At 41.7% G+C, this 26,006-nt stretch overlaps 1 protein-coding gene across 1 annotated transcript in view; it reads right to left on the bottom strand.

Annotated features, from left to right (window-relative positions):
* Nucleotides 1-26,006, bottom strand: part of DEPTOR (DEP domain containing MTOR interacting protein) — a 77,870-nt gene that overhangs the window by 29,255 nt on the left and 22,609 nt on the right. The window contains exons 3-5 of the mRNA XM_049824834.1: nt 18,228-18,406; nt 16,087-16,210; nt 10,195-10,373 (exon numbers count right to left, since the gene is read on the bottom strand). Of these exons, the coding sequence (XP_049680791.1) occupies nt 10,195-10,373; nt 16,087-16,210; nt 18,228-18,406 (482 nt within the window). The remainder of the gene's footprint in view (nt 1-10,194; nt 10,374-16,086; nt 16,211-18,227; nt 18,407-26,006) is intronic.

The raw sequence follows: 26,006 nt of genomic DNA, 5'->3' as shown, positions 1-26,006 counted from the left end.
GAGGTTGAGGAGGGGGAGGCAGACACTGGTGCAGGCTGACTCCGAAGCCCTCCTCAGGTGCAGTGGCTGACTTTCAGCATTAACCAGGAGGAGTCATTACACATGCCCTCGTCTTTCATAAATCACAAGTACATGAATGCCAGATGCAAAGCACGCACAGAAGGTTGTTTTTGTTAGGCTTAGTACATGCTGGGTGGCGGTACTGGCACAGGCATGGGTGCTCAGCTCCACTGCTTTAACAGTCCGTGTCTCGCTGCAATCAGCAGAGAGTGGGAGTGAAAAACTTTTCCAAGCTGACTACAGAATGCTGAGAGGACTGCACAGACTTGCTTGGAAGGGATTTCTTTAAAGGTAATTTAGAGGTTGTTACCTCGAGCTAACGTGGAGTGTTGACTCAGAGGCAGCAGCAGATAAACTTGTGGCAGCTGACAAGTCTCTTGCTCCAGGTACGTGTCCCTCTCGGGGAAGTTGCTGCCTCCAGATAGGGGTTGTCTTAACTACTCCCGAAATAGTTCACTGCCCTTCATAAAGAAGCACAGAAAAGCAAACTGGCACCCCTTTCAGTTTGCCTTAAAAAGTCAGGGCATGGCTGACAAGTATCTGGACCTGTATTTGTACGTGATGAGGGTGATGTAAAGAGCAAGGTGGGGTGACTTCACGGGTTTCTCGTTCCAATTTAATTCACCGCGGTGTTCATGTGGCAACATGTTCAAGTTACGATGTGCACATTATGAAACAGAAAGAAATGTACCAAAGAGAGTAAAGTAAAAATATGGTGACTGGCAACCTCCAAAATCATAAAAGTGCACAAGAGCATTTATGTTCCTGGAGGGAAAGGCACCAACATTAATTCACAGTCACTGATGTCAAACTTCAGAGGTATGGTCACAACCCACAAGCCTAATATCCCATATACAGAGGCCACAAAATTTCTCCCAGAAACAGAATTCAAAAACTATCTTTTAATCTTGCAAAAATATAGTTTACTCATACTTTAAAGCAGCCTGTAATGACTATTTTACCCTTCCCCTTAAGAGCTGTTCAAGCCTTCAGTTACTTTCCCTGCCAGGCAATAAAGATTTAACTCAAGGCTGAATATTTAACTTTAGCTGCTAATCCCTGGACTTTGTCACACCTTTATCAGAACGTTACATAAGATCTGGTGAGAAATCTTTGTACAGAAGTCTGTGAAGTGATGAAGCCAACTCTCAAACACATCTTTGATCAGCTGAATAAATAACACCCCTTAAATTCTGACTTTTTTTTTAGCCCTCCTCGAGTCCTCTTCAGAATTTCTTTATCCTTCCTAAAATCCAGCTATCAGAACTATGAGCTCAGTTACAACCTCGCTCCCCTCCTCTTACTTCCTGTTGTTCTTTTTGTACATCTCAGGCTCATAGTAACAGTTACTACAACTGTACTGCACAAAAAGCATAAGATGGGAACAATTTGTGCCCTGTACATCCTCCTTTCCCTAGACAGCATTGCTTCACACCCAAAAGCAGAGCCTGTATTCGCATTTCCTAGATGTATTGCCTTCTAGTTATACCATTAGTTATACTAAACCACGCCTCTTCTGGGGTAATGACCATTTAATTAATAGAGTTCTGTTATTTGTTTACTGACTCATCTATCCCTAGAGTTTGCAAACTTCATTAGCAAGGATTTTAGCTGGTCATTTCCCTTTTACATTACTGTTAAGAAGAGAAAAATCAGAATGTTTATTCTGGCATTTCTCCAATCGGGAGTACCTAATGTTGCAGGTTTGGTACTTGTGCCTGGCTGCTCCATGGTTTCTGTCCAGATACATAAAATATAAATTGCAACATCTATGCAAATCTTCTTTCAGCTTCTGATTCTGACCTAAAAACCTGGGAACTGCACGGGGCTCAAACAGCCTTTTCTTCTTTTGCAAGGAGGCTGATGCACAGCAGAGATGGAAATATTAGCTTGACATTGATTTCATAGAACTGAGGAGGCTTTAGAAAGTACAAAATCCTATTTTAATAAATGGTGTGACTCATGCCTTAAAAATCAGGCCATTTTCATAACTGGCTTTTCCCCCAAATCCCTCCCACCTCTTCAATTCCCCCTGATTTTTAGCACTGATAATCTGTGTACATCTCCACCGCAGTGATTAATGCTTTCTACCAGCCGAAAGCTGCAGTTCCCAGTAGAACACATCCAGTGATGCGCTCCAGCTGCTCTGCACGTCCCCAGAAACGCGGCGCTGTCACCAAGTGAGCCTGTGGCTGGAGCCGGGGAACGGCTGCTCCGTGTTGAGGGAGCGGTGGGAAAGAGATCAAAGTTCCCCGAGGAGCCGGATGAGCGGCTTTCCTCAGGAGAGCAGAGGACGCGTTGAAGTGTGCGCTTGTTTGTTTGTGTGAGCGTGTGCTTGCGCTGGCGTTAAGAGGAAGGGGTTAGAAAAGCATTAGCAGAGTATACGAGGTTTTCAGCGCCGATACATCATGTCTTTCCTCACTGAAAGACAAAAGCAGCACTGAACTCTTCCCAGTGGTGCACAACGCATATCCAAGCTTTTCGCTGCACGAGGCAGCAGCCCCCATCTATTCGCCAGTACACTTTATCTTTTTACTGAGGTGGCTTCCTCTATTAAAGTGACGTTAAACCCAGTTGGAAGCTGCAGGAGATCATTCTGGACCTTCACTATTTCTGGCTGCAACAGTCTGCGCCTTCATGCAGCAAGTCGCGGGTGACCGCATCGGTTTGGCCTCCGAAGCGGCGGGACGCTGCCCCAGAAGAGCTGACGCAGGCAGGACCATGAGGTGCACGCTGGCGGGCCGCAGGGACTGACGGGGGGCTGCTGGTGTACCCAAAGGAGGCCCCGGCCCGAGCTGCCCCCGCCAGCTCCCAAAGCATGCCCGGGGAAGGGTCTGGCTCCAGCCCCCTGTCCCTTTTGCTTCCTCGCTCCCCTCTCCTCAGCAGAACCAGTATTTAAAAGGGAAGGAAACGAATCAACGCTGCAAAATAACGGTTCCTTAAGAAGACCGCCTCCGTCCGTGGGTAGCGCACAGCACGCCGAGCCCGTCTCCTCTGTGCCTCGGGCCTCCTGCCAGCTCCGTTTCGGTCCCTCGCCAGAAAAGCCGCGAAAGCGCCCGCGCGTCCACCCGGGCTTTCGCAGGGCGAGGGCGAGCCCGCGAGCTGGGAGAAGGCCGCCCAGCCGGCGAGGCCTGCGCGGCACGGCCGCCGGGCTGTCGGCTGCTCCTCGCCCCAGCCCCAGGCCGCCCGCCTCTGCCCCAGGGCCCCGCCGCTCCCGCCTTGCACCGGCACAGGGGGTGGCTGGAGGAGAATGACCGGCACTTCGCGTCGGACAATGCTTTTCCCGCTCCTCTCAAAGCCTTCCTGTTTTTCCAAAGCTAATCTGGCACCTGCAAATGCATTTTAATAATGGCACCTATTCAGATTAGTTTCCTTTTACGCATTGATGAATTCCACCTGCTTGGAGCTCCCTCAAATCAAGGAGGAGAGACTACAGATGTTCAGGGAGCGCAGGGCCTGGGGTCTTCGATTCCCTGCACCGTATAAGCACAACACTTGCATTTCCACCTTTTATGAATGTATATATGCTACGTAGACTGTAGATAAGTCCACCTGTGAATGTACTCAACAGGCACGTTAAACTCCTAGCAGTGCAGCTGTACTAAACAGTATTTTTTTCTCATTTGGATTACAAAGAATTCACTTTGAATGGACAACAGATCTAAGCTTGAACCGCTCTAGCTTCCGCTGACCCTCTTGCATAAAACTGCAAGGCAGATCCTGGCCCTGAAATACAAAATCCACAGAGGTGTTCCAGCTCATCCTAGCTAAAGGTGAAGCCAGTAAGCTGTCCAGAAGTAGGTCCTGGACCTGTAAGTAGGTCCAGAAAAAAAGCTGTGATATCATTAGAGAACCATGTCTTCTGAGCTGTTTCAATGGACTGTGGTATATTTGCATAGTGCAAAAAAAAGTCTAGACAACTTTTATACTGCCTTTAAAGCATCAGGATTACAATAGACAACTGTCAAGAGTTCCATGGGAACTGAAATACAGAGTATCCTGCTCTTACTAACGTGGTTATGTTCTGCTCAGTGCATTAACATTTTATTTCAGCTGCCTTAAAATAGGCATGCAGATAAGTGTTTCTCTATACATTTTGTCTTTCCAGTAGGTTTGCCATCTATTTGCAGTCTATTTTCAAATGCACGCAACTTACTCTAGCATGAAAAGCCAGTGTTGAATCACACACATTTCAGTAGTCTTTTCAGTTTGTATATGAAGATTTATCGTCTTTAATTTAGCAAGTTTACAGAACAGAGCCAACTGCTTTTCTTTGCTTCCAAATAAAGTATGGAAAGTACAGTCTGTGGCAAGGGAAGAAGATGAAAAAGCCCATCTGGGTATCTTTTTTTCTGTTGCAGCTGTTAAAAGCTGAAACCCATTCTCTGTCAGAAAAATAGAATTCGGTAGTTAATATGAAAAGAAGTCTTCATATGTTATTTACATAATGCATACAGCGTGTGGCTCTTTCAAAAACTAAACCCATTCCTGATTGAGATAAAGACAAGTGCAAGAGCACAATGAGAAGCCAATAGAATAGGAAGCTGGAAGATTATACAGTCTTATTCTCTGACTTTCCTACCAGGGCAAAATCATGAAAAATATGCACAGTGGTCTCCAGATTTAGGATAAGCAGTTGAATTTCTGTGGGTGAGGTTACTGTCCCTATGTGTGGGAATTGCTGGGGAAGAACTGCCACACAAATAAACAACTGAGTGCCTCTGCATGGCATCGTCGCAGGGGGAACCAGGCTTATAATAAAAACAAAGTTGTGTTGCAGGACTTCAAAGACTAACTGAAGGCTTGTGTTTTACTGAGATAAATCAAGGCACCATCTGTAAAAATGTGATGTTTTCTAATTTTTAGCATGGAGTATACACAATGAATGCTTGGATATATCCAACAGCTGATGTGATCCAGGTGTTAGAGCAACTAGAAAAATTATATAAAAAATCTGTGTGTTAATTTTGGAGGAGAAATTCTACAACCATTTATGTCAAGAATTTATGGGATAGTTCAATGGCACTTATAAATTGCTACCTGCCGTTGGTATTTCCAAGAAAAGGGGTTCCAAAGAGAAATCTCAAATTAAGGAAGAAGGGTATATTTCACATATATGGCAAGTTTTCACTTACAAAGTAAGAAATGTCAGCTAATCATAAGCCATTGGACATCAAAAGTAAATGTAACAACACATACTTCACAGTTTACAGAAATTTTAGATGGGAGGAAAAGCTTTTCAAAAGAAAGCAAAAGAAATAACACTTTGTTGGATATTTAAACTATTTCCACAATTATAACAAACTTCAGCTGCACCATGTATCTTGATGCTTAAAACTAAACGCACTGATCGTCTTGTTAAAGGAAATTTTGCTGTATAAAGGTACAGAGTCCTTGCAAAGAATAGGGAAAATTAAATACATGTTTTAAGAATTTTCTGCTGAGACAGGGAGATAGCCTATGTCAACATTTACTGTTCTCACTAAGTCACTACAAAATGTTTGTTTTCATCGCTGAAAGTAATTTGCACAGTGGAGTTTTGCTGATAAAAGATTAACTCTTGAGATTAACTCTTGAGAGGTGGTAAGCACCTGCTTCTGTGCTAAGCCAGCAGAACATATGCCTGCCTTGAACGTACCAGATCTGGCCAAGTGCAATTAACTCAATAAAACTTTTTAAAGCCAAAAGATATTCTAAAGGGGCATGGGGGCAGAAGACACTTATATCATGCCTAGGACATCTTACCACATATTTACTATCATTATAAAATCCTAGCACTGATAAAATGTTTCAAAGGAAGATACCTGCTAGCCAGTCATCTCCAAAAGAGATTTTTCCACCCCTCGCTCATTCAAGGAAAGCAAAGTCTATGACCTTTCCAGAAGCCATCACACATGTGTTCCTCTGCTGGTCTGAGGCTGGGAATCTGCCTCCCACCCCCCTGGAGCAGAGCGGACAGCCGTGCAAACAGCTTTGTGCTGAACCGTGCTGTGGTCACTGCCTGGGGAAGGTGCTGGAGGGATGTCAGAGAGGAAATAACACCAAGTGCATCCACTCAAAGGTAAGCAGCAGCTTGGAAAGTAACAACAGCAAAAGAGAGAGAATGTGATCTGGCAAGGGAAGGCAAGCACTGCTGCTCAGACCCACATTTCTCGCAGGCTCAACCGGGAGAGTGGCACATGCTGTATTGTCTGCGGTGCAGGGCAATCTCCACGTGTTTACACTCCACAACACATTGAAAAGTATTTCTAAATGTGCTATGGTTTGGTCGCTGCCACAGAGGAAATGCAAATATTCATCTTGCAAAGTGCAAGTGCTATCCTAAGAAGGCATAGGTTCCTCTTATCAGTATTAAAGAAATTTTAAAATGCAAAGTATTTATCATTTGAGATTGCAGTCCTTAAACCTTTCTGCAAGGCAGGCAGATGTTTCTCCATCCCCCAAGCTTCTGTACCCAACAAGTCCTCGGAGGAGGACAGGAGGACTTAGCCTGTCATGTCAGTGGAGCTCTGCTGCTGGGGCTGCAGGTGCAGGGTAAGTGCTGCAGCAAGTGCCATAAGCAAGTATGAGCCAAAAAATGATGCCAGAAAGAGCTCTGTGGATACCCTCTTTCCTCCTTGGACATCTCAGTATCTCTGTTTTCCAGACTGAGCAAGGGCTGTGACTATGTGTGGATGCTCACACTGCCCTCTGCCTGCCCCCAGCCCATCCTTGCTTTGGTCTGATCTACCCTGGAACTGGCAGAGAACTTACTTGTGCTGCACGTGAATTTCGACCACAGCAGCTAATCTGTGTCACCATTTCCATATGAAGAACTAGGAAAGATCCAGTCTCCTGGAGGAAAGTCTTCTGTTAATATTGCAAAGCTCTATATACCTCACTGTACTAGAAAGGGGCTTTTCTACAGCTTAGAAATGTCTTCTGCGCACCCTTTGTCCCTGTCTTTACTGAATGCGCATCACTGTGTTTATAATTATTCACACAATCTTTATTCCTATATTCTGGCGAAGACCATCAGTGTTCGCAAATGCAGAGTAACTAGTGGCAATTACACTGCCAACACAAGCCTTCAAGAAATGTACACTGCATAATACTCTGCTACCTATACTTTTTTTATTCAGTAGTACCTGGGGGCAACAGTCCATAGGAAAGGACATCTGGCTCCCATTTGTGAAAATGGTGGTTTGTGGGTTCGATTTGTATGCACCAGTGGGATTTTGGAAGGAAGCAATTCAGCACTTAAACGCATTTCGTCATTTTCATGTATGGCAGGGGAAATATGTATAGTTACATGTGCCCAAAGAGCTCAGGAAGATCATTTTTAAACTGAAACTTTTGATATTTTTACAGCATTTATACAATTCCTCTTAAACTGCTCTCTTCCTTTTTAAAATTAGCATCAGTGCTTGTTTCCTGTGTGAAACCTGGTTTGTTTCTGACCAATCAAAGTGAAGATAAATGTGTCAGGAAGCTGTTTTGAATACAGTACCTCAGCTGCAGAGTAGAGCTTCTCTGAGTAATTGAAATGAAAGTCAGTATCCGTAAAAACAAATTGCACAATTCAGTTGTGGCTGGAAAATTACTACTGAGATTGGCAGCTTGATGCAACTATTTCTATTACTTTCTATTGCATTAAGTAAGGTAATAAATACTTCGTAAGAATAGTAGAGCAAGCTTTATTTTATTCCATACTGTGGATATCAAACAACACTGCTAGCAAAAAATTGCCTTTAGGGCAGGAAAATGTTTTATTCCCCACTCCTGTTCAGTCGAGAGTCTTTCTGCTGGTTCTGCCAAGAAGGATGCCAATTAGTGTCAAGTAACATTTTGGTACTGCTGATGAGATACAAAACAAAGGGACCATAGTATGGTGAAATGAATTTACTGTACTAAGAGATAGGAAAATACCTTTTTTTGTAATTGCTTACCTAGAATTCAGTGAGATGGGTGGGAAAAAGAGAAAAGCACTCCTGCTGTTTTATGGTTTATAGCCCCAGTTCTGTACTGGGAGTTCTCATTTCAAGCTCCCTTCTTAGAGGAATCCAGCATTACATAAACCTTCAATATGTACAGATCATATCCACTTGCTAAGGTGAACCCCAAACCAGCTCTGTGTTAATTCTGCTAGTACTTTCATCAATGTTCCTAACACTATCTAGTCAAACTGTTTCTGTGAAATCCAGAGGAAAATGAAATCTCCTGCTTGGGAGCATGCACAAAGCATGTCCACTGGTAAAGACAAATCTCACAGACATCACTGAGTTTTATTTTATTTCCAGCTTCCCCATCAAGTCAGTGTGAAACCCCCAGAGTTACCTTTGCCGCAATAAAAGCTGAGTGAGGAAGGTGACGGTACCTTGGAGTGAGTGCCTTCCTCAGAACTCAGCCAATTCCCAGCACTCCTTTTGCGGTCACTTCATGAGTTTCAAAACTCTTTCTAAGAGAGCACTTTGCGTGCACTCTTGACTGCTAGAAGAGGAAGGGCAGGGGATAAATCTGCAAAACCGGCCAGGGCAATCCATAAAGGTGAGCAGGGCCAGCATCGCTCAGGAATACCCTCAGAAACCTGGCTTGACACGGGCAAAATTAGTTCCCTGCCAAGCTGCACTGCTGAGCATTTGCCTTAGTTATTGAAACAATGGTTAATCTGCAATAAAAGTCACATCCTGACTTTCTTAGCTCTGCAAAGATTTCAATAGCAAAGTAAATCCAGCTTTGCACCAAATGTCAAGTCCTGACTTTACTTCCTCTGCAAAAACATCAATAGCAGCGTAAATATCATTTCTGTCTTTTTTTTTTATTTTTTTTTTTTAAGGAAAGTTTACTTCATATATAATACACAGCAAATGCTCGGGTAAAAATAGGAATGAAATCATTACTGCTATAAAGAGGAGGGGTGGCATACCTTCCCTGTCCGTCAAGCTCCAAGCAGTTGGCACCCTATAAATCATAGGAAGCACAGGGGTAATTATAGAACTGGAAGCTGATTACTGTAAACATTGAGAAGTAGCTCCTAGTAATTTGAAGCTAAAGATAATGTGAGCGTGATTACAACCATGAAGGAATGGTGCATGTCACTTACACCCCCTTTTTCTCTATTCCTTGAAACTAGGTTTTCTCACAAAGCAACAAGCAACCGAGTCAATCTAGCACCTTGTATATTAAGAACCTGTTAATATCATGAATTGTTTGTTCTCTGTCAGAATTAGCGTTGATGTGACAACGTTCAGGCCACCAGGATCTGATTACTTTCCCATTGTGCATTAAGCAACGTAGCGAACAGCTTCTGCCAGCTTGTTCTGTCATCTCCTGGCACCCCTTCATCACTCCCAGAGGCACTGCAACACGTTTATGGTGGAAAACGCCTGGTCACAGAAAGGCAGCTTGCACCGAGAGTAGATGACGACAACATGTAAAATGGGGTTTAGTGCCAAGGGCATTCATTTCTTCACCCTCAGGGCAATATGGAGAGAAAACTCTGCCTCCTCCACCCTTAACAGAGGGAACTCCTTGGTGAAGGTGCATCTGCCAGACACATTGTGCTGGACCATGAAGAAATATTCAATTCCTGCCTCAAAGAAGTTACACCACCAGAAAATACTTCAGCCAAAGGCGATATCTTTCTGGTCCAAACATACTACAACAACTCCGCAACAGGACCAAGAGGGAAAACTGCTTTTCTGGCATCAGACTGTGCTCTGCTCCTGTCTTCAAGTAGGAAGATATACACAACCTGTCATTTTTATTCTACATAGAAAATTTAGCTTATTTATGGCTCTAATCCCTACTTGATTCCTACAAAGCTATTTACCTCAATTATACATATCGCTGATAACAAGTTCTACAAGTTAATTACAAGTGTAGGAGCATGGATTTTCATCCACGTCCTTATGCTGTTATTATACAATCCCAAATTCTAGCTGTATTCTGCATTTGAGGCAGAATTTTCAGAACTAATACAATGAGCTTTTGAAAAAGCCACCCTTTTTATCAAAGTTACATAGACTCCTACCTGAAATTATTTAGAACTTGGACATATTATGACCAAGACGACAAGAGACCCTCCGCATGATTTGACCTGAAGAAAGTGCTACAAAAAGTGTAGCTTTTGCTACCTGGCAGTAAATTTCTCACCGTGCTGTATAATCCCATGCTCCAAAAGTCTGCGGCCGAGCTGCTCTGCTTCAGTCCGTGTCGTGGTCTCTCCCTCCTGGATCAGCCAGTCAATGAACTCTGATGCCACAAAGGTCCGTTCGTACTTGACTCCTTCCTCTTCCCTGGCTTGCAGAAGGGTATTGTCAGAACTCATCAGCCTGGTATGGGGGGGTGAAAAAATTTGTAGGGAAATTGGTTCTTCAAAAAGGCAATTCCAGATCTATTCTGGCAAATCTCATTGATATTAAGCAAACATATCTGAATCTTTCACTGACTTACTAAATCTTTCCTCAAGCTATCAATCTAAACTTAGGATGTGAATTATACTGCTTAGCCAAAAAATTTAGGCTTTATATCCCTGTGTGAAGTTAATGCCTTTTTTTTTTCCCTAAAAGAAAACAAGGTTTCTCAGTTTCACAATTCCCCTATCTAGTACCTTAGTTTCTCTAAAAGTTATTGTATAATCAACTTTGAAACAAAATTAGTCTAAAAGCACCAGATTGTGACTAATGTGTTCAAAAATTCCTAATTAATTTGTACAGTTAGCAGAACCATGCCCTGAAGTCATTTAGGTAGTTTTGAAAGTTCTCCCCATAAGCTTTAATACAGCTGCAGAAAAACTGAAGAGGAACAACAAAAAGGTAGTTTTGTGGTTTGGGTGTTTGATAACTGTTTAGTGTCCAACACCCAGGGATGCAGCTGCAATTAGTGAAGTTACACACCTGAACACGTTTTAACATCTGAGTCTCAGAGTCTCTGTGCCTCAGTTGGCTCCATGTAACACCAGAGTTTAGAGGAACATCCTGAGACGTCTCTAAATCTCCTAGCAATTGGCATGTACATAGCATAAATATACTAATAAAATTCTTCTCCATTCAAGTAACCTACACAACTGACATAGTATTAAAAAAAAAAAAAGAAAAGAAAAAAAGGCCTCAGTATTTTGTTGATGCAAAAGTAAGGTTGACAGTTGGAGAGAGAAGACAGTTTGAAAGAAGAAATGAGAATTGCTCCCTTTCAATACAGAATCCCACTCTTTTTTTGTTTTGTTGGGAGACTAAGCACCATAGCCTCCTTATTTACTAATTTCATTTTTCTTCATAATTATTTTATTTATTATAGTTTAATAATAGGACTGGTGGTAAGACTTTCAGAATAACAGCCCAAGAATGGCATGGGGTTTTTTTGTTTTCCATATAAGACTAAGTAAGTCCCCTCCCTTTACTAACTATTTTGAAATTAAGGGCACAACTGAACTACAATAGGAAAATTCTGAAAGCTTTGCCCATCTGATCAAAAATTTGAATTTCAAACCATGCATAGGCCATCACTTTTGAACTGCCAGCATGTCCAAAGTTCATGGAATATGTCACCTCCTCTGGGAGGCATCAGAAAAGTCTGTGCCATAAGAACACAGAGAAAAGTTTCGTTTGAAATTACAATAAGGAGGTTTGACAGGACCCAGCCCTTGTGATTTCGCCTGAAAGATTTATTCCCTTGACTTTAACGAGAGCTAACCTCAAGCCTGACCTGACTGGATCTGACCACCAGGCAGCAGATCATCAAAGCAGGCAAAGGCTGCTCAGCCACAGCTGTATGTCAGTGGCAGATATAATGAACTCCTTGTTTAGATGTTGGTGCATCATTGCCAGCACCTCTGAGCTGAGTAAGAACTAAGAAAGTCAAAATTAGCTGAAGTCAGGGATGAGGCAAGAGTATGTGCCATAGGTGACAAGGTATTGACTCCAGAGCTCTTGCAAAGACTTTATTCTTTTTCATATTTTTATTTACAAGCATCTGCATGCAAGGCAACATTTTGGCCCACATTAACCACATCTAATACAGACAGTGCTCCAAGGGACCATCTTTAAATGTGCCTCGTTCACCAAGCTCTTTTCCCCCCAGAAAAAAAATGCAAAGCCAAGGCTCGTGTCTTTTTGTACCATCTGCTGCATGGTTACCCAGAACTGGTTACCCAGGCTCTGCAGGCACGAAATTAAAAATCCTTAGGATTGTGTTAATTGTTCTTTGATAAGTCTATAATTAGTTGACCATTGAAGTCACAGATAGAGAGGTTCTTGAAAAAGAGATGCTAATTGTCAGATTTTTTCCAGAGACACAAAAGAAATTTGGAAAAATATCAAGTGGAAAAAACCTCCGCTTGACATTTCACACCCTTCTGCATGTGCCCAGAATAGCACTGCAAAAGATTTGGACTTGTGAACAAACAGACACGACAAATTGACAGTTTAGCAAACCCAGAAACAGCAGCCCATAGACTTACATTGCTAACTGAAGTAAATCACTGCAACTCTGCAGCTGTCAACAAAGCTGTACCAATTTACATCAGCCAAGAACCTGGCCTTTCATTAGCCAGAATTGGAAACTGCCTCTATCTCTTCCACTTTCTCCTTGTTTCAAAAAAACATGAGGCTATTCATGTCAAAACATATTATTTGCTAAAACTGGTGTTATCCTGCATTAAAGGAATGTATTTAGCCAAACACTGAAATCCAAACCCTTTTCAAAAGAAAATTTTAAGCTTGTTTTATCTAAATAACTGCACGAGAGGATAAATTTGACTTAACCACTGATGAGTTAAAATGAAAGTGATTCAAAGAATGCAGTCTCAAAATTATCTGAATGATTTCCTGAAATTAAAACCATAAATCTGCACTTCTTTCATGGTGAAATCGGGTTGAAAAATCTCAGTTGAAGTCAACATCATGAGATGACTTATAGCTCTTAAACTCGACTGCACCAGAAAAAACAATCACGTGTCTGACCAAAACCTACTGAGAATTGCAAACATCATAAAAATAGGATGCCTGCACAACTTGATTGGTTTTTCTAAGCTATGAAAGGTCTGTACTGGACATATTTAAGGTTTGCAGGGAGGGTTTTGTTGAACAGGAAACATGTTTATCTCATTCGATCTATCTGGTCAGTCCTGTGGAGTATGAAAACTGATATCATCCTTGGACTTAATAAACTGTTCAACAATTTTCAGACAAAACTGGAGGAAATCCAGTAGGTTTCATCTCTAGTTACTTACTTGAACCTCAAAGCATGTTCACAGAAAGGGCTACCAAAGTTTGCAATGACATGCAGGGAATCTGAACATCAGAAATTTATGATTTTCAGTGCAAATGAAGGGAGAATACAATCAGAGACTGATTTTAAATCTTCTAATTGCACAGGTACAGCCACCGAAGATGTCTACAAGTAGGTGAAGGAGGTAATGCCACAAGAGAGGAGAATCCAGACGATGAGGAGCTTTGTGATCACACAGAAGGGAGACAGGGAAAGGGAGCTCCTCAGCAGGGGAACATGTTCCCATGTCCCAGGGGAGAGCACAAGGCACTTACCCAAAACAGCTGTCTGGGAACCTGCCTAACGCACCCATTCCTCTGCCTATGCAACAACCTGCTGATCCTCCTAAAGCATTTTGCTGATTTTAGCCACTGAGGGTACAAATCTGCATGGACTGATGTTGGATAACGTGTCCGCAACTGTGGCAAGCACAAACTACGCTGGCTTCTGAATGTAACGGCACTCCAGCCTTAATGCGGTGGGTGGAGAAGAGCAGGAAATAGTATTATAATGTCTGTCTTAAACTAGCAAAGCCTAATAGAGATCAGCAACATCTACAAAATTAGACACAGATTTTTCAAATATGTTGGATTCAGAGAGATTTCCTTTGGCATAGTTGCATTTCTCTTGAAAATAGTCCTACAGGCATTTTGATAAACAAGTTGAATATACTGGTAAGTGACTTCACGTCTGTGCATGAATACTATTCTCCAGTTGTTGCCATTTAATAACTATTTTAATTGCACTGAATTAATATTTTCTTCCTCAATGCTATCAGCAAACTGATACAACACATACACACATTTAATTGCAGAACTCTTTCCATAGTAGCCTGACTTTCAGTACTAGATTTTGAATTTAAAATGCATCCAATGAAACTATGAAGGTGTTACTAATAAGCATGCATGGACCAGGGACCTAACGAAATCTGAGTGCTCTGCACATTGGATTTGCTACATTAAACAAAGTGAGGCCCAGATAGCCCAGGTATGCATTCTTATCTCCCATGAATATAAAATATTTCCAATGATCCATGGAGAATTTTTACTAGCTTTGGCTGTCACAGACTGGTTTTGAAATGCCATGTATTTTTAATCTATACTATATTTAGCACTCAGGGCTGGTTTTAAAAGCTTCTGAACCCTTCAAATACGTTGCCTAGGAGCAACCACCTCATGAGGATGCAGTTATATTTAGAAATAGGTGCTGCTTTTGGCATTAACTCCTTTTCCAAGATGGGAACAATCTATACTGTTGTGAACATTTTTCTGCTAGTATAGTGTTGGACAAAGTGGACGTTAGACATTGGTTTGGGGATAGTTCTCCATGCAGAGAAATGGGAATGGAAGCAGACACTGGTAGAACAGAGTTCCTCCCACCGTGACTCCTTCATGTTATCAGTTTCACTAACAAAAAAATATTTTTCTCACAGAAGAACAGAAATAGCAGTATAGAAAACAAATAGGAAAAAAAAAGTTTGCTACTGTAGACACACTGATCAGCTTTTCATAGTATGGGCCAGTCTTGCAGGCACTACATGTTACAGAGTAAAGGAGCAAATGCTGTGCTTAGTAAGGCACAGAAGATTTTGGAGGTGGGTGATTCAATTAATCTGTCTCAGTGCATCCAATGAAGGATTTTTTCCAGTGGTGTATTTTCTTGTGTCTTATACAACTTTTTTTTTTTTTTTTTTTTTTTTTTTACTTTCAATACTCACAGTCACTGAGTCTCAGGGAATTTTATATGATGGGTGCAACAAAAGGAGTGGCATTTACAACTATTGGTTTATATTTCAGTTTAATTGCTCTTTCACCAAATTGACCTTCAGAGCCTTCTAACCTTGAAAATAATATTTGTCATCAGGTTTTCAACTTGGGATTTTTCTGAGTGCTTTTTCTGAGTGGGAAACAAAATTACTCCAGCCAGGAAACACAGCATCTCTCCCAGCTGCTGCACACTTCTGCTCTAACCAAGCAGGAGAGTGGGTGGGATTCAGTCTAGAGCAGTACTTCCAGCTTTTTGGTAAATAGCACATCACAACTTTTGCATTAGTTTGTAGCATATGCCAACATGCATTTTATTCTCTCTGCTTGAAAGTAGCATGTCACAATCTCTACATTCTGAATAAAAATGTCATTAATTATAGATTGGGAAGTATGGTTAAGCTGCCTAGTTATTTGACAGAAGTAATCCAGTGGGATATTCAGTATCTCAGCATAATCATCTGTTTCAAATCTTAATTAGATGCTCTTGGATGGGGTTTTTTTGAAACTATTTTTAATATAACCTTTCTGATGTAGAAGCTTTGCAGAATGGAACACTGAAGATTAATTTCACCTATTATTTAAAATCATACATCCTGGTGAAGCTGTGGATATGGACTCTCAACAGATATGTAGCCATTTGTTCAGTGCATTTTGATGTACTAACATTTTAGGTCTTGTAATTACAGTTTTACATGACAAATCATCCTTTAGTAATTATTTTTACAGAATAGAGTGCAAGGACTTGATTTTACATTGGGTTCTCATATAGGACTACCCAGAACATTGGAAAATGCTATTTCATTTTAAAGAAAATGCTACAAGTGAATATGGTAGAAAAGTAAAAAAGAAATGGGAAAGACAGAGAAGGGTTACCAACTAAAGTCACAGGATTACCCAGACCCATTCCTCCATGATTTGAAAGCCTCTGAACTATTCAAAAATAGACAAACAAGTATAATTTGCCTCCCGTGGTACTATTATCAACACATTACGGATACTGAATGCAACATACTTTTCATACAGTCTTTGTCCTCTCATGAACACCTTCACCTCATTGTCCAGCGGAAATGTCCCATCATCTTTTCGGAAGCGGTAGAACAGTTTGACATCCTTGAATTCCTTATGCTCATCACAGACTGAAACATAAAATAAAATTAAAAAATCTTCATATAGATGTTAAGAAGTTGAGGATCCATCTAGCAGGTATCACCTGCTGAACTTCAAAGCAAGCACATAAGGAGCCTAACCTCCTGTATTTCTGAGCATACACCTTTATTCAGTTCTAATAACTGATGAAAGGCTGGAGAAAACTTTCAGACAGGCAACCACATTTCTAGGTGAGGGGGATAAGTGTTCATCAGTTTTGTGAGCATTGCTGTGAACATAAAGAGCAAAAAAGCATCCATCTGCTATATATCTGGAAAACCTTTTCATTAAAACAGTCTGTTAGCTTGTTTGTTTAAAAGGCTACCACCCAATAGAACACACAATAATTTAAGGATTGGCAAACTTCTTAAAGTTACTTTTATCAGTTGAGCAATGCCGTAGGAAGCCTGAGATTTGCTGCAGAAAGAGTTAAAATCAAAGCCTTCTGCCCTCTTAAAATTGTCTCAATTGCTCCGCCATGCCAGCTAGCAAATGGTAGGTACAAAAGGAGCACACTGAGAAATGCTAAATAATGTTTATAAGACAGCAGCTGACGATGGGATCTTGTAAATGCAGAACAGAGCTCCAGCGAGGGCATAAATTAATGGGAAAGATATCCCAACCAAGCTGCTCCTAGCACAGTTGGCAGCCCACATACATGGGCTCACCTTCTGCACTACAGGAGCAGGAACTGGTACCCCAAGGATGCTCTGAGTGTCCTGCAGAACCTGACTGAACCTCTCTGACTTTACCCTAGCTCACTTCACAAACTATTTTTTTAGATTTGAGCGCAATACATTAACATTTTCAAGAACCACCTGCACTATGTGTAATGTATACACACACATATATATAAAATATGTACGGAAGTTACAGCGTGCAATTGGATCCTGAGGTAGAAAACATTTGAAGGTTGTTAAAGCTTTAAACAAGCATTCAGCAATAAAACATCTATTGCTCAATTAAATTAAGTCACTCAGGCATCCATGCAACTCTTCACTGACATTTTCTCAATAGAGGATTAAGTAGTCAGATTTGAATACCCTATAATTACTTTATTCTTTAACTATCTACCATGAGTTGCAGTTTCCATAACAACCCAGAATTTTAATTTAATAGCCAAGTAGAAGCTGTAGAAGTGGCACTCATTCAATATGTGCATTTCTTACTTTAATTAAGGTGTTGTTAATGTATTGCAGATAGCAGCAGTATCGCTGCACATACAGTGACCCCTGCATAAAGTCAACATTCGTCTGTTCACAGTCACTTGGTTTTCTCTTAAAAAAGAAACAAATGGTACATTTTGCCTTTTTGAAATGGGTAATGCTGTATGTTTGAAATCAAGGGCTTGGATCTTCTTTGTGTGCTTCCTAGCCTTTTTGTGCACTAAAAGGCAACTAAATGGTACCACTGAACTGGCAGTCTCCCTTTCATCAGTGTAAATTGGTATTCAAGAAGCTGAAAGGAACAGATCTCAAATAGACAACAAGTTTAGAGGAAAATTAATCAGGGCACAGCCAGACCACTAACCTTCTTGCAGCTGTACCAGCACTAATGTTTGTGCAGCTGGTGTGAGGGACAGGGCCGGAGAACTAATCCACGTGAGAAAAATGACCTTTTTTTGCCGGCTGATTTCTCAGATGGGTTTTTCAGCTGGAAAAATGTGCTCTGGGGAGCAGGGAGGTGAGGGCAGCGGGACAAGAGGGGACGGGATCCAGCTGGGGCTGCTCTGGAGGCAAGGAAGCAACAGCACAGTCTCCAGTGACTTCCCCCTCCCTGCACTGACATGGGGAATGTCACTCCACACCTCTTCAGGCTCTTGGTGTCCCTCGAGACACGGGGGACCTTGCGGAGCAGCACAGTTCAAGGGAGATGCTCCCTTTCTGGCAGGGAAAGGATTCTACCTCTCCTATACTTGGCTGAAGAACAGGAGTGGGATTTCCCTTTGTTTCACAGCAGTCAATAAAATTTAGTTTAGAACTTTTTAGCAGCTGATATTGCACTTACCATGGTGGATAATGCTGTGATCCAGTAATTTCTGCACCAGTTTTATTGCCGTTTCTCGGTCAGAGGCCTCTTTATGGTCAATCAGCCAGTCGATCAGCTCTTTGGCAACGAAGCAGTTCGGGTATGTTTTGAGGTGGTGACGCCGATCTTTAATGACCTTTTCTTCATGCAGTCGGAGCCTGGGGGTCAAATCGCCTTGTGAATATCAATTGCAAAGAGCCTCTGTAACTAGCAAGACTGGGACAAGAGTGGAGAAGAGGCACCCAAGCCCTGCTCACAGGATGGGCTTTGCAGGTGTTGGATGGAAGAGGAGGAGACTCGGTCACACGTCCACTGCTGGCATCTGACCACCAGGCAATCCACAGCAACCATTTGTTACCACTTTAAAACCCATACTTGGAAAAACTGGTTTTCTGCCCAGTGGAAAAGATTAAAAAATGAAGAACAGCGCAGCACACTAAGCCCATTAAAATATTTCCTGTAGGTCAATTAAACTGTCAATAATTTGGAATTCATTTTCCCACATTGCCACTAACACATTCCATGTTACTCTTATTTTGTGGTATCACCGCCGTAGATTTTTCTTCTTTTTCTAAACTCATTCATTTTTTTAGCTGTAGTTTCTTCCTTGGGTAACTGCATTTTGCCTCCAGCTGCACAACAAGCAAAGCATCTATGATTTAAAATTCAGGCGCAAAGCTGTTCCAACACAATGTTATCTAGCATAAACAAGTTGCCTCCTAAGCCAAATAAAGGAGAACTGATTTCTCAGTTGGGGAGCTGTTGGTAAATGGTACCTATCTGCAAAATCTCCCCCATCATTTTGAAAACAAGTTGGTTGGCTGGTTTTGAGATGCTTGGGTCAGAATGCAAGATCTTGATTAGAGTATTACCTTGTTAGTACAGGTTCTGGAGTTCTGCATCTTTACTTTAGTCATTTCCCCCCCCCCCCCCCCCCGCCCCCCAAAAATAAGTAATATAATCAATAAATTAATGGATGGAGGTTTTTAAAGTTTTTTATGTTTCCATTTTAATTCATAATTTTAACCATACTGTTTTTGTAGTGCCATGTCTATACAGCAGTTCTGAACAAAGCATAGAAACCACAATGCTTGGGCTTCTATCACAAACAGAAATATTGCTGTTCATTTCCAAGTGGCCATGATCCTACCTTGTAAACAGCCTCACTAACTTCAAAGAAGTTCTGAGTAATGCTACAATAACTGTAGGGGGTACAACTATATTTTCTAGAGAGGGAGATAGCGCAAAAGGGCATTAACATGAGCCTCAAGAAGCACAGAGCAGGAGTTCAACCAATTTTCCTCTCAATCTGATTCCAGTATGAAACAGTTATTTCTTTTTAGAATAAAAGAAAGGGAAAATACTTGGCTGAAATCAGTGAAGAAAATATTATTAGGGCATTAGACAAGGCCTACATAGGCTTCTACCTAAAAATAGTAGCAATGGTTTTATTTTGTAGCATTTAGCCTTGAACTACACTGGAATGGCCAATCTGTGATATGAATTCAAAATCAGCTTTGCAAACATCATAAAAAAAAAAAGAAGACTTTTATATTTAAAATACTGATAAATCAGATCAGTATTCTGGAAAGAAGTGCTGGTAATATCCCATGCATTGTGAAATTCTCTGAGCTAAAATACCTTTGCCTAAAGCATACTTTCCAGATGTGCTCTAACAGCTGTTGCCATACTTAGAAAGAAAAGCCTACACAGTTTTAATTATAGAACGTGCAATTATCAGTATGTCTGATGGACCTTTACATTTAAAATATATTCCAGGTTCTGTTAATGTTCAGCCAGTCTTATGTCGCACGATAATCTGCAAGAACAAAACTAGCATATAATACATATGCAGACGACTCGACCCAGCTTTCAGTCACCACTCTAAGTCTAAATGGACAGAGTCCATCTGATACAAAACGGAAACCCGCTTCTATGAAATCCTTTGTCCAAACATTGTGTAGGAGTGTGCCAGGACTGGTCTGGTGTTCCACAAACAAGCCAGTAGCCAAGAGCCCCAGAAATGAGTATTTATGTCTTACATTCTGACTGAAGGCTCTCCTGTGGTTGGTGGGCTTATAAATATTTCAAGTTCTCTGTCATGTCAAAAGACATGGGTTCCAACTACAACCTTTTTCCTCACTCAGAGCATTTATAGGGTCTCTCACTGTACCTTTTTGCCTAGATTCATAAAACTCATAGAAATTTCATTATCTTAATTATCTCCACCCACTTGCTAAAGTGGATGCAAATTTGCTAAGAGGTTACAAAATTATTAAATCAAACAGAGCATGATCACATAAGCCTCAAGAAACCTGAAAAACCAAATTTATCCACAATTTCCAAATGGAAGCGGGAACTTTTTCTGCAGTCTATAGCAATCGTATCCGTACTGAATTCTGTCCAGGCTAATTTATTTGGAATAAAGAACAGAGAGGGAATTCAGATTTTCTCCCTGGTGGTGTATGCTGTTCTCTCTGTCAGAGCTCCCTCACCTCTACAAACCTGCTAAAAATCAGGCTGTATGGAGGAGAAGTAGCTCTATAAATTGAAATTGTACCTAGTGCCTCAGGTAAAGTTATTAAGCATATATTGCAGTATGCAAATCGAAAGCTTAGGCAGGAATTCTATAAATGTGTCCATGTTCAGAAATATTTATCAGGAGCCAAATCAAATGGGACAAAAATGAAAAAAATGTAGTGGTGAATGCAATTACATACTGGAACCAATGCTCAAGTGAAGTGGTAAATTCTTTATCCCTTGGCATTGGGAAACAGGCTTCTCACCAAAAAACCTTGATGTTTTCCCTTTAAGTAATGTTAATCACTTTTCGTCAGCTAGTCTGCATGATGACTGGAAAAGATCTAACTTGACACCAGTCACGTTTCTCTTGCTAGAAGAAGTTTTTCTCAAGAGCTGCTTAGGAGAATTAGCTCACTGACAAACCCTGACCAGTTTGAGGGGAGAAGGGGAGAAGAGAGAGGGTGAAAAACAAGGGGTGATGGGGGGGAGACCTTGATTCAACAAGCCTTTGAAAACTGTCCCTCTTTCTACAACTTAATATCTTAACACCAGAAAACAATCTTGTGTACACCAGTACATCATCTGAATGTAATTCCATATATTATTCAAGATTACCTGCCAGGTTTTGCACTTGGGGCTACAGTCTCCCCTACCTGCAGAAAACAATATAAGAACTAAAGCATTTGAGCAATTGCCTGTGAACTGTAACAGGCATATGCAACCCTTTAATATTTACAAATTGATATCCATGTCTCTTATTCATACATACAACAAATAAAGACAGTCTGTATTTGCAAGCATGCATGCCGGAACAGTTTTCTTGGGGGCTTGTCTAAACAGGAATTGCTCCTAATTAACAACATGTAGGGACTCTTGCTCCAAATAGAAGTATCTTCCTGCTGCATAGCGTGGAATGGGCTAACCTGGAACACAGTGCTCCTGCTTAGCAGTAAACACGCTCAGAGTTAATCAGGAACAATGTTATTTGTTGAGAGGCCATTAGGCATTTTCTTTGCCAACTGTCAGAAAAGTCATGAAAATTGAAAAATCAGAATCTTCACCCAGAAATTAAGAGTCGGGCACGAACTTGGGAAGAAATAGCTCTTGCAGCTACATGAAAATTGCATTTTGTTTTCCACCAGGGAAACTATGCATTTTGAAGTTTCTTGCATCTTTTTCTGAACCAATGGTTAAGGATTTTGCAAAGGCAATGCCTGCACAAGAGTCTAGCTTTCCTTTTAAACCCCAGAAAAGGCCAGCCTGCTGGCTGAAGACAGTAATGATGTCACTAACTGGACCATGATCCAAATATCTCACCCAGCTATTTCCCTCTGTTAAGTCTAGTAGTTTGTGCCTGGCTAACACAGATCTTGCAGAGCACCATTCAGTCCTGATTTCTATGCATGAAAGGACAAAGAGCCTCCTGCTCTTCTTGGTAATTTTCTGAATAATTCATCTACCATTTCCTAGTACATCCTTTATAGTCCCTGTTTATCCTAGCAAGGCTCAGTAAAAATGTGCGGGGAACAGGTAGGTTCCTGACACCCGATAGGCAACGTGATATGAAGACTGTCATATTGTGCTCCACTCATTCACCACTTTTAACCTTCCTGAAGCAATCATACACACACATACATATGCATATATCATAGAATCATGGAATCACAGAATAATTTCCATTGGAAAGGACCTTTAAAGGTCATCTAGTCGAACCCCCTGCAATGAGCAAGGACACCTTCAACTAGATCAGGCTGCTCAGAGCCCCGTCCAACCTGACCTTGAATGTTTCCAGGGATGGGGCATCTACAACCTCTTGGGGCAACCTGTTCCAGTGTTTCACCACCCTCATTGTAAAAAAATTCTTTCTTATTTCTAGTCTGAATCTACGCTCTTGTAGTTTAAAACCATTACCCCTTGTCCTATCGCAACAGGCTCTACTAAAAAGTCTCCATCTTTCTTATAAGCTCCCTCCAGGTACTGGAAGGGCACAATAAGGCCTCCCTGGAGCCTTCTCTTCTCCAGGCTGAACAACCCCGACTCTCTCAGTCTGTCTTCATAGGAGAGGTGCCCCCGTCCTCTCATCATCCTTGTGGCCCTCCTCTGGACCTGCTCCAACAAGTCCACATCCTTCTTATGTTGGGAGCCCCAGAGCTGAACGCAGTACTCCAGGTGGGGTCTCACCAGAGCGGAGTAGAGGGGCAGAATCACCTCCCTCAACCTGTTGGCCACGCTGCTTTTGATGCAGCTCAGGATATGGTTGGCTTTCCAGGCTGCAAGCACACATTGCCGGCTCATGTCCAGCTTTTCATCCACCAGTACCCCCAAGTCCTTCTCCACAGGGCTGCTCCCAATCCCTTCATCCCCCAGCCTGTATTGATACTGGGGATTATCCCAACCCAGGTGCAGGACCTTGCACTTGGCCTTGTTGAACCTCATGAGGTTCACATGGGCCCACTTCTCAAGCTTGTCCAGGTCCCCCTGGATGGCATCCCATCCCTCAGATGTGTCAACCGCACCACTCAGCTTGGTGTCATCTGCACACTTGCTGAGGGTGCACTCGATCCCACTGTCACTGATGAAGATATTAAGCAGTACTGGTCCCAATATGGACCCCTGAAGGACACCACTAGACACTGATCTCCATCTGGACATTAAGCCATTGACCACCACCCTCTGGATGTGACCATCCAACCAATTCCTCATCCACTGAACAGTCCATCCATCAAATCTGTATCTCTCCAATTTAGAGAGAAGGATGTTGTGGAGGACCATGTCAAAGGCCTTACAGATGTCCAGCTAGATGACATCTATAGCTCTTGCCTTGTCTACTGATGTAGTCATTCCATCACAGAAGGCCACTAGGCTGGTCAGGCAAGACTTGAGCGTGGTGAAGCCAAGCCATACATATATAGATATGTGTGCATACATATTTGTATATTTATTATATATACAAATAAATCACATATATACAAATGATATATAATATTTGTATGATACATTTGTATATATCATGTAAAATGGCATATATTATATATCATATATATGAGAGATATATGACAGAATACATCATTATAGAACAACTTTTTTTTAATGGAAGAACAAAACACCAGTGAAGAGACCATTTAAAATGGCACTTCTTAGCAGAATTTGCTAATTATTTAATAATATACACTGATGTTGTAATTAGTCATGGCAGAAAGCATGTCCTGCCCCAGAGTGCTCAACTGCCACTGATGAGTTCCAGCATGCCCACAGGTTACTGCTGGGTTACACCTCGCTTCAGCATATACCCGTGGTTTCAGGGGCTATCCCAGCTTGAGCACTGCCAGTCAGCATGCATTGCACTACTACATGTTTATCACCTTCAGGTAAACTGTGAACAAAACCATATTAGATCCCTTGAAAATTAACAGTGATATGCAGAGGGAAAAAGCATTGCAGGTGGTTTCTGCCATCTTCAAATTAATTCACAAGTTTCATATATTTTAAACTTCTGTCAGAGAAGGATTTACTTATTTCCAACTAAAACAAGTCACGACCTCCTTTGTGACAAACATATATGGACAGAAAAAAATATCTTGCCAAAGATGAGGACAATTCATGGTGGCTAAAGAGCATGGGTTTTCCACACCTCTTCTCAAAAGACGTCACGGGTGTTCCACCAGCAGGTAGAATTGCCCCTTTCTGTTCAAAACAGAACAGTTTTGTATCCTCCCAGAGGTCACTAAGTTTGGCTATTTTCTGAATGTAAGCATATGACCTGTCTACAGCACAGTAGACAGGCATCTTTCTAAAAGATGGCATTTTCCAAAGTGTCTCAGTGACTTAGAAGCATAATTCCCACTGAAAGTTAAAACTCACAGGTCAGCTGCGGACCCAATTCATTACAAAATAAGTGAGCCTATAGCGGCATTTGTGGATATGTACACACCCAGAAAAATAGAGAACTACATGAAATGTCCTTTATACTAAACTTTTGCCTTTGCACTGTCAGAAAAAAAAGGGTCAGTGACGATATAAACTTTGTACAGAGAGGTGATCGTGAAGGTACTCTGCAAATGCGATGTGTGTTGCTGGGACAAGCATTTCCATCTGGGCTTGCCAAGTCTCAGCTGAAGTGTCAGCGGTTCACTGCTGCCTGTTCCTCTTTCTATTTATGCTCCAGCTCTGCAATCACTTAGTTCTGTTACTTGATATTCACAGGAGCTAAAATACCCTTTAAAACATGGGGTCATACTGGTAATAGGATGAAGATATTTCTGTGTTGGTAGCTGTGGCAGAGAAGGAATTCTACCATCTGAAATAGGGTTAGAGAGGGTGTCTTGAAAGCAGCTCCCGATATCAGTTCTCATCACTGTGTTTATCTCCACTGTTCTGCCCACAGCCACGTAGTCAACGTGAGGAGATGCCAGGCTGCAGAGCCAGATAGAGAGGTATCAGATAAACCACCTCTTGGTGCACTGCGGAGGAGAGCCTAAAGCTTCCAAAGAAGTGACAGTTCACCAGCGCCCCTGTGGCTTTAAATAAAACACTGGGGCTGCCTCTTTCGTGAAGCCCTTTTTTATAAATTCAAAAGGAATAAGGTCACTGAGCCTGCAACCGAGCGTGCACAGGGACATCCCCAATACTCATAACACCTTACCAACACTGGCAGGGGTCAAAGCAAGCTCTGGGGAACAGACACAAGCACGGCTCAGGGTCTAGGATGAAATCAAAATGATGTCTCTTGGAGACGCTCTTTCAGCCCACAAATTCAGGCCAGAAATGTAGACCCACAGCCTCCCTTGTGAGTACTCTAGACTGCAGAGGAAATTAGATCTGTGTGTTTCTACTGATCTGTCATAAAACTAGAGACCACTTGCAAAACCAAAGTTGGGATTTTTAAACCTCAAAGGAGTATAATCTGAGCCTCTATCTGGTCTTCATTTAAAACAACACAGCATAATGTTGATCTGGTAAAACAGTGAACGTAAGTATGATCTTTAGATAACTTTTATATCAAGTTTTGGAAGGTTTATGTTGGCATTTTTCTAGGGTTTGACCCTGTAAGGGAAAGGAATGTGTTTGGTGGACAGCTGACTCCCCTCCACTTTTCTCTTTGGGCTGTGGTATACCCACGTGTGAGGGTAGTCTAACAGTATCACCAAATTAGAACAATATTTGTTCGCCTCTCTTTTTCAAGAAGCAGGAAAACTCAGTATCTTGCAAGGTTACAGATCTAACAATACTTTCTCA

This window comes from Accipiter gentilis, chromosome 2 (genome assembly GCF_929443795.1).
Source record: "Accipiter gentilis chromosome 2, bAccGen1.1, whole genome shotgun sequence".
NCBI lineage: Eukaryota > Metazoa > Chordata > Aves > Accipitriformes > Accipitridae > Astur > Astur gentilis.
The sequence above is the reverse complement of the archived record's forward strand: the minus strand, read 5'-3'. Positions and strand labels throughout refer to the sequence as shown.